The sequence below is a fragment of the Bolinopsis microptera genome, chromosome 3 (assembly GCF_026151205.1).
Source record: "Bolinopsis microptera isolate Bmic1 chromosome 3, MBARI_Bmic_1.0, whole genome shotgun sequence".
Taxonomy (NCBI): Eukaryota; Metazoa; Ctenophora; class Tentaculata; order Lobata; family Bolinopsidae; genus Bolinopsis; species Bolinopsis microptera.
Genome location: NC_087074.1, coordinates 380,472 through 394,505, shown reverse-complemented (window position 1 = coordinate 394,505; position 14,034 = coordinate 380,472). Strand labels below are relative to the sequence as shown.

At 36.5% G+C, this 14,034-nt stretch overlaps 3 protein-coding genes across 3 annotated transcripts in view; all 3 read right to left on the bottom strand.

The window, feature by feature from the left end:
* Positions 1-281: 281 nt before the first annotated feature.
* On the bottom strand, positions 282-4,072 carry LOC134812319 (H(+)/Cl(-) exchange transporter 5-like). Its single transcript, XM_063819700.1, has one exon. It carries the CDS (start codon positions 3,828-3,830, stop codon positions 1,710-1,712), a length of 2,121 nt encoding a protein of 706 aa, XP_063675770.1. The 5' UTR covers positions 3,831-4,072; the 3' UTR covers positions 282-1,709.
* Positions 4,073-4,322: 250 nt separating this feature from the next.
* LOC134812318 (peptidyl-prolyl cis-trans isomerase FKBP3-like) overlaps positions 4,323-14,034 on the bottom strand; it is a 106,863-nt gene continuing 97,151 nt past the window's right edge. Inside the window, exons 2-7 of the mRNA XM_063819699.1 lie at positions 11,741-11,835; positions 9,286-9,390; positions 8,916-9,026; positions 8,677-8,785; positions 8,400-8,489; positions 4,323-4,980 (exon numbers count right to left, since the gene is read on the bottom strand). Of these exons, the coding sequence (XP_063675769.1) occupies positions 4,799-4,980; positions 8,400-8,489; positions 8,677-8,785; positions 8,916-9,026; positions 9,286-9,390; positions 11,741-11,830 (687 nt within the window). The 5' untranslated portion in view covers positions 11,831-11,835 and the 3' untranslated portion in view covers positions 4,323-4,798. The remainder of the gene's footprint in view (positions 4,981-8,399; positions 8,490-8,676; positions 8,786-8,915; positions 9,027-9,285; positions 9,391-11,740; positions 11,836-14,034) is intronic.
* Positions 12,536-13,777, bottom strand: LOC134812599 (tetratricopeptide repeat protein 1-like). The gene is made up of 2 exons (XM_063820086.1): positions 13,700-13,777; positions 12,536-13,396 (listed from the first exon to the last, which is right to left on the bottom strand). Exon 2 carries the CDS (start codon positions 13,391-13,393, stop codon positions 12,605-12,607), a length of 789 nt encoding a protein of 262 aa, XP_063676156.1. The 5' UTR covers positions 13,394-13,396; positions 13,700-13,777; the 3' UTR covers positions 12,536-12,604.

Here is a 14,034-nt window from a genome sequence, read left to right as displayed (position 1 = left end):
GCGAGTAGTTGGGGGAGCTATCCCCCGGCTACTCACCCCCCCAGCTATTCAAGATAGCTTTTAATGACAATAATAGAGAGAGGGAGAAATATTATAAGTTAATAGTAGTTAAGTATCACTATTGAAGAGAAACCAGGAAATTGTTAGATTAAAGAAAAGCCTCTAATTATCAATGCTTTTTAAGTATTTAAGTATTTAAGTAAGAATAATTATCTGTTTATTAAGTATTTAAGAGTTAAGTAAGTATAATTATCTGTTTATTAAGTATTTAAGAGTTAAGTAAGTATAATTATCTGTTTATACCCAGGCCTTAAAAAGTTTACCTATAAAGTGGTAGGTACAACTCAAGAAGAAAGGAAATCAATGCACTAAGAACAATAAGATAGTCAGTATTTGTACATTGCACGTGGACACCGAATATTTTAACATATTTATAATTTTTTTAGACGCCGAAATTATAGAAAATTCATGAACAGCTTTAATTTGGCGAATCAGCAATAAATCAAAACAAACATAACAAAAAAATACAAAAACGTTTAATTAACGAATTCTAACAAAATGCAGCAAAATATCATGCAGTAACATTAAAAATATACACATTATAAACTGGAATATCTTCAAATGGTCTAATTGAAGAACTCCTGACACTCTTTACTACAGGGGTAGCTAAATGGACAGGGTGGTTACTAGGTGGTTGCTAGGTGGTTACTAGGTGGTTACTAGGTGGTTACTAGGTGGTTACTACAGGGGTAGCTAAATGGACAGGGTGGTTACTAGGTGGTTACTAGGTGGTTACTAGGTGGTTACTAGGTGGTTACTACAGGGGTAGCTAAATGGACAGGGTGGTTACTAGGTGGTTACTAGGTGGTTACTAGGTGGTTACTAGGTGGTTACTACAGGGGTAGCTAAATGGACAGGGTGGTTACTAGGTGGTTACTAGGTGGTTACTAGGTGGTTACTAGGTGGTTACTACAGGGGTAGCTAAATGGACAGGGTGGTTACTAGGTGGTTGCTAGGTGGTTACTAGGTGGTTACTAGGTGGTTACTAGGTGGTTACTACAGGGGTAGCTAAATGGACAGGGTGGTTACTAGGTGGTTACTAGGTGGTTACTAGGCTAGGTGGTTACTACAGGGGTAGCTAAATGGACAGGGTGGTTACTAGGTGGTTACTAGGTGGTTACTAGGTGGTTACTACAGGGGTAGCTAAATGGACAGGGTGGTTACTAGGTGGTTACTAGGTGGTTACTACAGGGGTAGCTAAATGGACAGGGTGGTTACTAGGTGGTTACTAGGTGGTTACTACAGGGGTAGCTTAATGGACAGGGTGGTTACTAGGTGGTTACTAGGTGGTTACTACAGGGGTAGCTAAATGGACAGGGTGGATACTAGGTGGTTACTAGGTGGTTACTAGGTGGTTACTACAGGGGTAGCTAAATGGACAGGGTGGTTACTAGGTGGTTACTAGGTGGTTACTAGGTGGTTACTACAGGGGTAGCTAAATGGACAGGGTGGTTACTAGGTGGTTACTACAGGGGTAGCTAAATGGACAGGGTGGTTACTAGGTGGTTACTACAGGGGTAGCTAAATGGACAGTTAATATTATGTAATTTGCATCGTTAAGTACAATACATTTTTAAAGGTAATTTCGAATTGAAAATACTGACGAGGAGCAATGGCTGAAACCTTTAAAAATTAAATTAAATCAAAACTTAAAACAAATGGTGACCATTAACTGTTGTCTTTAAATAGTCAATATGTCTGAGAACATCTTTTCTGGTGATCACTCCCTTCAACTTGCCCCGGTGAGTAATCAGGACCTGACTGAGGCCTAGTTTAGTGAACATGTCTATAGTGTGAGCTAGAGGAGTTTTAGGCTCTATGCAGATAGGATCATGGTTCACAAACTTGCCCAGGGAAACAGATATAGGACCCCCGCCAGCATTAGAGCGCATTAGCCCGTCAGAGAAATACACTCTACTAGCGTTCACCAAATCAATGTGTTTATCTCGTGCACATTTGAGAGCGCGTATCAAATCATTCCTGCTGACATATCCTATGACAATGTTAAGTTGCGTGTCTGCTACAATAGGATATCCGTGGTAAGTAGTCGTCTCCAGCAGCACTTCTAGATCCTGCACTATCACAGTGTTAGCATCTATCATCTGCAGCTCCTTTACTTTCTTAGTCTTACAAACATCTTCACACACACTGGTATGCATAAACCGGTCCTTACCATCCAAATAGGGGTAACCGTTAATAGTGATATGAGCGTCGTATATCCCATTAGGTGTGATAAAGTCACCTACCCACTTAGCTGTCATTACTGCCACCATGATAGGGACTATGTAAGTTATCCCTCCTGTCAGTTCGAACATGATCACCACTAAACTCACTGTCATTCTGGTGACACCACTAAGTACTGCAGCTGCTCCCACCATAGCGTACAGCCCGGTTAGGGTGCACACTGACATGTCAGGACAGATACTCTGTAGGAAGCTAGAGTCTCTATTCAGATATGTGATGTACTGCACTAGCTCACCCATAACTCTACCAATACAGCCACCTACTGCTAGCGAGGGAATAAACAATCCTGCAGGCACCTTTAGACCGAAGGTAAATACTGTGATAACAGACTTGACAATTGCAGCCATCATAAGCTCCCATATAGCCGTCTTGAGGCCCGCATTAGGAGCCCCCCACGCTATGTTACTAGCTTGTGCAGTCCCGTTATAAGTGGTCTTCTCAGTGGAGTTGTAGTCGCAAAGATCGGAGTTATCTTCCCATTCACACACCGCAAATAACTCTTTTATTAAACCTGAAGTAGACTTCCTTGTAAAGGGGTTTACAAAGCTGATAATACCTGTTACTAAAGCCACCGCCGCTACTTCAATAAAGGGGTGGTGCCCAAGTCTAGATGTTTTCCTCTTAATGCACCAGTAAATATTGCATTTGATAAAGAGGGCTCCTAGTACCCCTCCAATACAGCCCAGGATTACAAATGGGATAAGCTCGAAGAAATGCCAGGCATAGTCGTATTCTATGTAGAATAGAGCGGATTGTCCAGTGCTATAAGGGTTAAGGCTCTGCAGCACTACAGACGCAACCATGGCGCAGAAGAAGCTCCTCCACAAAGTCTTGTGGGGGAAGTAGTAGCTCACTTCCTCAAGAGAGAACAGTACGCCTCCAAGAGGGGCCCCAAATGCTACTGACACTCCTGCTGCTGCTGCAGCAGATAGCACTTCTCTCTTTCTTGCTTCGTTCTTTGTAAACTTTGGAAAGAGTCTCACAAAGACATTACCAATACAGCAGGCTACGTGCACCATGGGTCCCTCCTTTCCTAACGAGAGGCCTGATGCCACACAAAGTACCAGACCCACTGACTTGGTCATCAGAGTGGATAGACCCAAGTATCCCCTGATGATGAAACCACTGAGTATAGTTTTAACCTCGGGAATACCACTTCCGCTAGCATACGGGGCAATGACCATCACAAAGATGACTGTCAGCATCGCAAAGGAGGTTCCTATGCAAATGTAGCAGAAATAATTGACAGCGTATCTGATAACCTTGTTATCTCCCCCCACTATTAGCTCGGACCAACGTAACCAGTTAGAGCAGTAATCCTGTGCTATTATGGTAGAGTTGCTCCAACAACAGGCCTCTTTGTCCAGGAACCAGCCATCCCCGCAGTATCCCTCCCTAACGTCTATAAGCCACTTAGCCCCAATCTCCACCACACCAGCTACCAGGCCTGACAACACTCCTATAATAAACACCACCATCCACCCAGACGCTGCATCTAGACCCTTGTACAGGAACCCTTGTGTCATCGTGTGCTTGTGTCTCGCCCGGTCATTTGCCTGATCTCTCAGCCAGTCCACTGTCTGGAAATCATCATACGCAGTTCCAAGGTCATCTGTAATAATATCGCTCACTACACTCCCCTCATCTTCCTCTTCTAGATAAGGGTTGGGATCTGTAGCATGTAAACTGATATAGTCTTCTTCGGAGGGCGCCTCTATTAGTGGCTCTCTGAACGGCTCCCTGAATCCATCGTCTAATATTCCTTTCATTTCCTGTTGTTTTTATAGATTTATTAAATGTATATTTTAAGGAATAATGAAATATTATATTATGATAATATATATATAATATAATAATATTGTAGATAATATAACATAATATTGTATTATTATAATAATATAATATAATAATATATTATATTATAAATTATATTAAAATAATAGACCACACTGTGAGAAGGTAGCAACAGTTTAAGAGTTACTAATGTTACAGATCTACTTACAATAACGACTCAGGGGTAAGCAGAATGGTATAAAACTATCAACTGCTGGAACATTACATAAAAAAAGTTTAAAGAATTTCTCTTCCTCAATTTAAGATAAAATTTACCATTCACCAAACATTAAATAAATAAAAAAGTGCAGCACAGAAATAGGTTCAGTGTACCAGATAATGTAGGGACTACGGATGGTAGTCCCTACAGCTACAGATAATGTCCGACCTAGGCAGGAGGCACATGCTCAGAGCAGTTGTCCTTCTTCAAAAATTCTGTAATTTCTAAAAACTAAAAAGATATTATCGAAAGAATTTCGAAATCGCTGGATCTAATAATAGATCTAAAAAGTTTCTCCAACTGAGAATTTATGCAACCGACAAAAATGTCTCTTATAAGTCGAAGCCAGACTTTTCCGATAAAATCAGGACCTGAATCAAGAAGAGGAAGATACCAGCTTCAGGTTTTTGTCACGTGATTACCCTACAACTATCTGAGAAGCTAAACCCCGATGTTGGCTGGAACTTCTAGCTCCACCTCGAATATGAGAGTAGCGTTGGGCTGGATCCCCGCGTTTGGCATTCCTTTCTTTCCATAGGCCCAGTCAGGGTCTATTGTTATCTCTGCTTTCTCACCATAGGTCATCGTTAATAAAGCCTCATCCCATCCCCTTATCACAAGACCTGCAAGAAATAAAAAGTCACAATATTACCAGTATCATGTGATTAACACAATGTTATCACAAGATTACCAGTATCATGTGATTAACACAATGTTATCACAACATTACCAGTATCATGTGATTAACACAATGTTATCACAACATTACCAGTATCATGTGATTAACACAATGTTATCACAATATGACCAGTATCAGGCAGTATCGAGATAGCCCGACCACGGTCCGCGGACCACGGTCCGCGGACCAGTGGTCCGCGGACCAGTGGTCCGCGGACCACTGTCCGCGGACCACTGTCATATTACTGTATAATAACAGTATCCCCTGAATCAAGCAGGGTTCACATCATCCCCTGAGTCAAGCAGGGTTCACATCATCGCACGCGAATTCCAATCAGCGGTGGTGTCAAGGCTTATTAAACGATTAAGCAACCTTACGAGATCAGTTCACATCATGCAATATATAAAGAATAACTATTATCAGACTGCATCAATCATTTCTATCATCAACTCCTTCTTGAACAACTACAACTATGGTCTCAGAGAAAACGAAACGGATGAACTCAGCCCTACCCTGCGACCCTATCTGCAAACCTATCTCACCTCTCGACAAGTGGACTCAAGCTGGTAAAACCCTCATCGTCTCCAGAGCCAACCCAAGCTTCTGCGTTTTCTGCAACAAGAGGCATGCTGGTATATCATGCGCTGCTCATGACCCTGTAGCATCTTCTGATGCCGGAGGTCTTGCTAACTCCTCTGCTCATGCTCCTCGTGTCCGCTCCAAATGTAACAACTGCGTTGTTACGAATGTCCACAGAGAATCTTCAGTCCTCGATGGGATCCTACATTCTACTACAAAAAAGATAACAAAGCTTTGTCCTGAGCATCAACTCCCGGACTCCATTCCACCAACTCCTCAAGACACGATAGATAGAGACAACGCTGAACCCTTCACTAGCCCAACTACACAGCAAGGATCACAAACATCCCTGCTACCAAAAACGAACGACTTATATACCACATTTTAATCGTAATCATTTATTTCATTGAGCAATCAATATTAGTCGTAACTAATTATATCCGAGAGACCACATTTGAATCGTAATCAATAGTTTGATCCAGTAATTTACTACGCTACAATTAATTATGCTAGTCGTAACTAATTGCATCCAAGATACCATACATACCATTCATATGATCTGGTAACCAATCAACTATTCACAAACACCTGTTGCTTGATTCAGGGGATACTGTTATTATACAGTAATATGATCTGGTAGACAGTGGTCCGCGGACCACGGTCCGCAGACAGTGGTCCGCGGACCACTGGTCCGCGGACCGTGGTCCGCGGACCGTGGTCGGGCTATCTCGATACTGCCCAGTATCATGTGATCAACACAATGTTATCACAATATGACCAGTATCATGTGATAACACAATGTTATCACAATATGACCAGTATCATGTGATCAACACAATGTTATCACAACATTACCAGTATCATGTGATCAACACAATGTTATCACAATATGACCAGTATCATGTGATTAACACAATGTTAACACAACATTACCAGTATCATGTGATTAACACAATGTTATCACAACATTACCAGTATCATGTGATTAACACAATGTTATCACAACATTACCAGTATCATGTGATCAACACAATGTTATCACAATATGACCAGTATCATGTGATCAACACAATGTTATCACAACATTACCAGTATCATGTGATTAACACAATGTTATCACAACATTGCCAGTATCATGTGATTAACACAATGTTATCACAACATTGCCAGTATCATGTGATTAACACAATGTTATCACAACATTACCAGTATCATGTGATTAACACAATGTTATCACAACATTACCAGTATCATGTGATCAACACAATGTTATCACATTATGACCAGTATCATGTGATTAACACAATGTTATCACAACATTACCAGTATCATGTGATTAACACAATGTTATCACAATATGACCAGTATCATGTGATTAACACAATGTTATCACAACATTACCAGTATCATGTGATTAACACAGTGTTATCACAACATTACCAGTATCATGTGATCAACACAATTTTATCACAATATGACCAGTATCATGTGATTAACACAATGTTATCACAACATTGCCAGTATCATGTGATCAACACAATGTTATCACAACATTGCCAGTATCATGTGATCAACACAATGTTATCACAACATTACCAGTATCATGTGATTAACACAATGTTATCACAACATTACCAGTATCATGTGATTAACACAATGTTATCACAACATTACCAGTATCATGTGATTAACACAATGTTATCACAACATTGCCAGTATCATGTGATTAACACAATGTTATCACAACATTGCCAGTATCATGTGATTAACACAATGTTATCACAACATTGCCAGTATCATGTGATTAACACAATGTTATCACAACATTACCAGTATCATGTGATTAACACAATGTTATCACAACATTGCCAGTATCATGTGATTAACACAATGTTATCACAACATTACCAGTATCATGTGATTAACACAATGTTATCACAACATTGCCAGTATCATGTGATTAACACAATGTTATCACAACATTACCAGTATCATGTGATTAACACAATGTTATCACAACATTGCCAGTATCATGTGATTAACACAATGTTATCACAACATTACCAGTATCATGTGATTAACACAATGTTATCACAACATTACCAGTATCATGTGATCAACACAATGTTATCACAACATTACCAGTATCATGTGATTAACACAATGTTATCACAACATTACCAGTATCATGTGATTAACACAATGTTATCACAACATTACCAGTATCATGTGATTAACACAATGTTATCACAACATTACCAGTATCATGTGATTATCACAATGTTAACACAACATTACCAGTATCATGTGATTAGCACAATGTTATCACAACATTGCCAGTATCATGTGATTAACACAATGTTAACACAACATTACCAGTATCATGTGATTAACACAATGTTATCACAACATTACCAATATCATGTGATTAGCACAATGTTATCACAACATTACCAGTATCATGTGATCAACACAATGTTATCACAACATTACCAGTATCATGTGATCAACACAATGTTATCACAACATTACCAGTATCATGTGATTAACACAATGTTATCACAATATTACCAGTATCATGTGATTAACACAATGTTATCACAACATTGCCAGTATCATGTGATTAACACAATGTTATCACAACATTACCAGTATCATGTGATTAACACAATGTTATCACAACATTACCAGTATCATGTGATCAACACAATGTTATCACAACATTGCCAGTATCATGTGATTAGCACAATGTTATATTTAGAATATGACGATTAATATGCCCACCTGTGCCAACTTTGAACTTAAGAGCTTTACGATCCTTTTTCCGCGAGTTTTCCACATTTGAATCAAATACTGTCCCGTCTTCTAATTGACCTATAAACGACAATATAAATACGATGGTAGATAAAATTTGTGGGATTTAAAGAAATAAAATAACAGTATAAAAGTACGGGGTAGAAGTAATAGTATAGAGTATAGTAGCAGAGTTGTAGTACAGTTGTAGTATGGGGTAGAAGTAATAGTATAGAGTATAGTAGCAGAGTTGGATTATATTTCTCACCAGTATACCACACGCTCACTACTGAGCCTTTCTCCGGTTTCATGTGAGTTTTTCCTTTCTTTATTATCTTCTTAGTGAATCCTACCTTCTCGTCAGTTACTGCAGCATCCTGAAGAGACTTTCGTATAACAAGCGTTACACTGGTGGCTTTAAACTCTTCTGAGTAATATTACTGGGGGGGGGGGGGGGGGGGGGTGTGGTGATATTTTAATATCGATATCATGGTACTCCGTACTCACCTCTTTAGCAGCTTCTTTCTGATTTTTCTTAGCTTCATCTTCTTTGATTTTGAGAGCTTTAGTCTGCTCAAGAGCTTCAGCAAGATCTGCATCTTCATCACCTTTTCTAGCCTGAAAAATAACTTAGTTGAGAGAGAGAGAGAGAGAGAGAGAGAGAGAGAGAGAGAGAGAGAGAGAGAGAGAGAGAGAGAGAGAGAGAGAGATAGAGAGAGATAGAGAGAGAGAGAGAGAGATAGAGAGAGAGAGAGAGAGAGAGAGAGAGAGAGAGAGAGAGAGAGAGAGAGAGAGAGAGAGAGAGAGAGAGAGAGAGAGAGAGAGAGAGAGAGAGAGAGAGAGAGAGAGAGAGCTATTGATTTTATGATAGACTTACTACGGGATCTGATTCGAATGCAGTTAATGCATTAAGCACTTTGTCTTTAGATGATCCTTTTGCAATAGCTTGTAGCTTCCCAAATAGCTTTTGGTCTTTCAGGAACTGTAATATTTATTACAACATTAAAGAATAAAATTTCGAAATGACTTTTGGAAACGTTATGTATGATCGAATTTAAGAAATTTAGACCCTTTATTTTAGTAAAGATCCTTTATTTTAGTAAAGACTGCCTAAAGAAACTTTTTTGGAGAAAGCACCATAAAATGTCTTGAGTCTTCGTTAATCGTTATTCGGGAATTTTCAAGGTCGGGATGACATTTACATTTTGATGGTATTTTTGATTAGTGTCCACTCTATAAAAATGGCTTAGTATTGTAACTGGCTTAGTATTATAACTGGCTTAGTATTATAACTGGCTTAGTATTATAACTGGCTTAGTATTATAACTGGCTTAGTATTATAACTGGCTTAGTATTATAACTGGCTTAGTATTATAACTGGCTTAGTATTATAACTGGCTTAGTATTATAACTGGCTTAGTATTATAACTGGCTTAGTATTATAACTGGCTTAGTATTATAACTGGCTTAGTATTATAACTGGCTTAGTATTATAACTGGCTTAGTATTATAACTGGCTTAGTATTATAACTGGCTTAGTATTATAACTGGCTTAGTATTATAACTGGCTTAGTATTATAACTGGCTTAGTATTATAACTGGCTTAGTATTATAACTGGCTTAGTATTATAACTGGCTTAGTATTATAACTGGCTTAGTATTATAACTGGCTTAGTATTATAACTGGCTTAGTATTATAACTGGCTTAGTATTATAACTGGCTTAGTATTATAACTGGCTTAGTATTATAACTGGCTTAGTATTATAACTGGCTTAGTATTATAACTGGCTTAGTATTATAACTGGCTTAGTATTATAACTGGCTTAGTATTATAACTGGCTTAGTATTATAACTGGCTTAGTATTATAACTGGCTTAGTATTATAACTGGCTTAGTATTATAACTGGCTTAGTATTATAACTGGCTTAGTATTATAACTGGCTTAGTATTATAACTGGCTTAGTATTATAACTGGCTTAGTATTATAACTGGCTTAGTATTATAACTGGCTTAGTATTATAACTGGCTTAGTATTATAACTGGCTTAGTATTATAACTGGCTTAGTATTATAACTGGCTTAGTATTATAACTGGCTTAGTATTATAACTGGCTTAGTATTATAACTGGCTTAGTATTATAACTGGCTTAGTATTATAACTGGCTTAGTATTATAACTGGCTTAGTATTATTATAACCGGCTTAGTATTATAACTGGCTTAGTATTAAAACTGGCTTAGTATTATTAAAACTGGCTTAGTATTATTAAAACTGGCTTAGTATGAAAACTGCGCTTGTTGAGGACATGACGTGAGCATATTTCATAATTAATCGAAACTGACGACGATGAACAACATCATTCAACTAAAACTGATCTGGGGCCACCCAGCAACCTGAGTCAGAGTTTCATATTTCTATAGGACTGGTACTACTCTATATTTATTTACATTTATCTATATTTATCTATAATTATCTATATTCATCTATATTCATCTATATTTATCTATATTTATCTATATTTATCTATATTTATCTATATTTATCTATATTTATCTATATTTATCTATATTTATCTATATTTATCTATATTTATCTATATTTATCTATATTTATCTATATCTATCTATATTTATCTATATTTATCTATATTTATCTATATTTATCTATACTTAACTATATTTTAAATCTATATTTGAGTATATTTATCTACATTTATCTATATTTATCTATATTTATCAATATTTATCAATATTTATCAATATTTATCAATATTTATCTATATTTATCTATATTTATCTATATTTATCTATATTTATCTACACTTAACTATATTTTAAATCTATATTTATCTATATTTATCTATATTTATCTATATTTATCTATATTTATCTATATTTATCTATATTTATCTATATTTATCTATATTTATCTATATTTATCTATATTTATCTATATTTATCTATATTTATCTATATTTATCTATATTTATCTATATTTATCTATATTTATCTATATTCATCTATATTTATCTATATCAACCCTGATGATTTGAGCCATACTGATGAGTCCTAATAGGACGAAATACTGTGTCTATGGATTTATCTATATCTATATATATATATTTAACTATTGATTGAAATAAATTTTCGTGCACATACAGAATGAATGGTTAATAATTTAATATATATGTAGACCAAGCTCTGTGCACGGGATGCTTCCTGGAAGAATCCAGTTCTTTTAGCGGGGCACCCTACTTAAAGCCAAATTGAGATATAATAATCATATTCCTAGGGAAATAATCAGAATATATATACTATATTTATCTAAATTTACCTGAACTGTGGCATTTTCTTGTAGAAAAGCTATAGCCTCTTTCTTAGATACCTTCTCTGATTTAAAATCATCAACAGTAACAGCAGCCATTTTCTAACCAACAAACTTGATAATCAATAATAATTATCTACAGAAGCTAAGTGAATCAAAAGACTTTTTATAATTGACTTCAAATTTTAAATTGTAAAAGAGTTACATAATAGAATAAACTTGATTTTTCTTGGAGAAGTTATCTTTTGACTCTTAGGTTGCGAACAAAATGAAGAAGCAGACTTTAGGCTAGAAACTTTATTTCAATTCAATAAAGTTTCTAGCCTAAAGTCTGCTTCTTCATTTTGTTCGCAACCTAAGAGTCAAAAGATAACTTCTCCAAGAAAAATCAAGTTCAAATGCGACTCATAAATATAGCCCCCTTGAACTATAGAATAAACTGGCATCTAAATTTCATAAACTATTGCAGATTTAAAAAAAAACAATTATCTGTTTCAATAATTCATTAATTTTACAAAAAATTACACATTCTATACTCCAATTTGAATAAACGAGATAAGCAAAGCTCAGAGTAAATATGATGAACTATTTACTTAAAATTTATCAAGTTCACATTTTGTCACTGAAAATTAAATTTGTAAGAATCCTTGAAAAGTAATTTTGTTCCTCTCTTTCAGATCATTGAGCATGTTTGGAGTGTCAGACCACCCTTGAAATTAAAAGGGCTGTACTAGCTAGTAGCTATTGACAGCAGCTAAAATGGGCTGATTAAGAAATAGAACATGGTAACTTGTATCATAACAATCTGGTCTGAATTATTGGCATTTTCTAGAAACTTTGTTGAGCTGAAGGAGAAGGTGTATCAAGAGATTCTTATTTGTCCTGTGAAAACTGAATGTTGTATCCTCCAGAATTTGGATCCTGAACCATGTTAAAATTCTCTGTGCTTAAACCAAAGGGCTTCAAAACAAGATTTCCCAAGTCTTTCAATTTAGACATGCACTCCTCTTTCATTTTTTCTTGTTGAATTTCAATTTCTTTTGGCAACCGTTTAGCAGCTTCTACTGCGATTCCTTGCCGAAAATCAAGTTCAATTACTCGTTTATAATCTTCCAAGGCTGGACTCAACTTTTCAAGCTTTTCTCTGACTTGGGCTCTACGTAAAATTGCCTTCAGGTATTGAGGATTGAGTTCAATGGAAATGCTGCAATCTTCTTCAGCTATTTTGTATTCTGATTCTGAAACATGGCATGCTGCACGATTTGCATGAAGTATTGAACGTAAATCATTTAACTGGCTCCGACACAATACAATGGCCTTTGAATAAATTTGCATTGCACTATTGTAATCTCCACACTTATAAATTTCGTTACCCTTAGTTTTTAAAGAAAGAACCTCATCTTTAACAGCAATCAGATCTTCATCAGAATATTCATTTTCTTGTGTATCCACTTCTTTTATCCCCTCATTCATCTCTGATTTAGATTGTTTAACATTGGTTTCTGCGCATAGGTCAACATTTTCATCAAGGTTAGAATTTTCTATTGGTTCACAACCAATTGTCTTGCTTATAACCTGGTCAATATAATCATGATCAATTGATTCACTAGCTAATTCGTAATCAGACTCTGAACTGCATTCATCTTTCTCGTTCCATGGCATAATCTGAAATGCAATCCCTCATTAATGATTGTGAACATCATGTAGTGTTTACAATTACAGTGCACTCCAATTTACCTATTGGAGTTCAAGAGAAACGATTAGTTCTTGGGCCAAGAAATATTTCCAAAACCGTCAGAAACCATCAGGGCCAACTGTCCTTCAGAGGCAGCATTTAGGTGCGACGGGTGCGGACTTGCACTTTAAGCAGTCTCCTGCATATATTTGCACTTTAAACTGTTTCCATAGTTTTAAGTGTAAAAACCAACAATCTATCAAAAAACTGGGGTGAGTTTAGAGTTTAAACACCTGTTTTTGACTTGAAATCTGGGGTGACTTTGGACACCTATGTACAGTTTAGACTGAAATTCTGGGATGACTTTCTACTGTTTGACACCTGCATGCTAAAGGATCCTTGATACCATGCCTTCAGTCTGGTTAGCTTGTTAGAGTGTTACTGTTGTTCTTGATTACAGCTTTTTATCGTAATCCATGTTCACTTGTTATCGGATACATTTAATTATGATCAATTGGTTCTTGAAACTTACCATTTTTGCCAGCTGCTAAGAAGACTAAAGTTTCTTCCTAACAAGGTGACAACTCTGCTTCATCCAGAGCCCAGAAATTTGGAAAATCTTTTTACA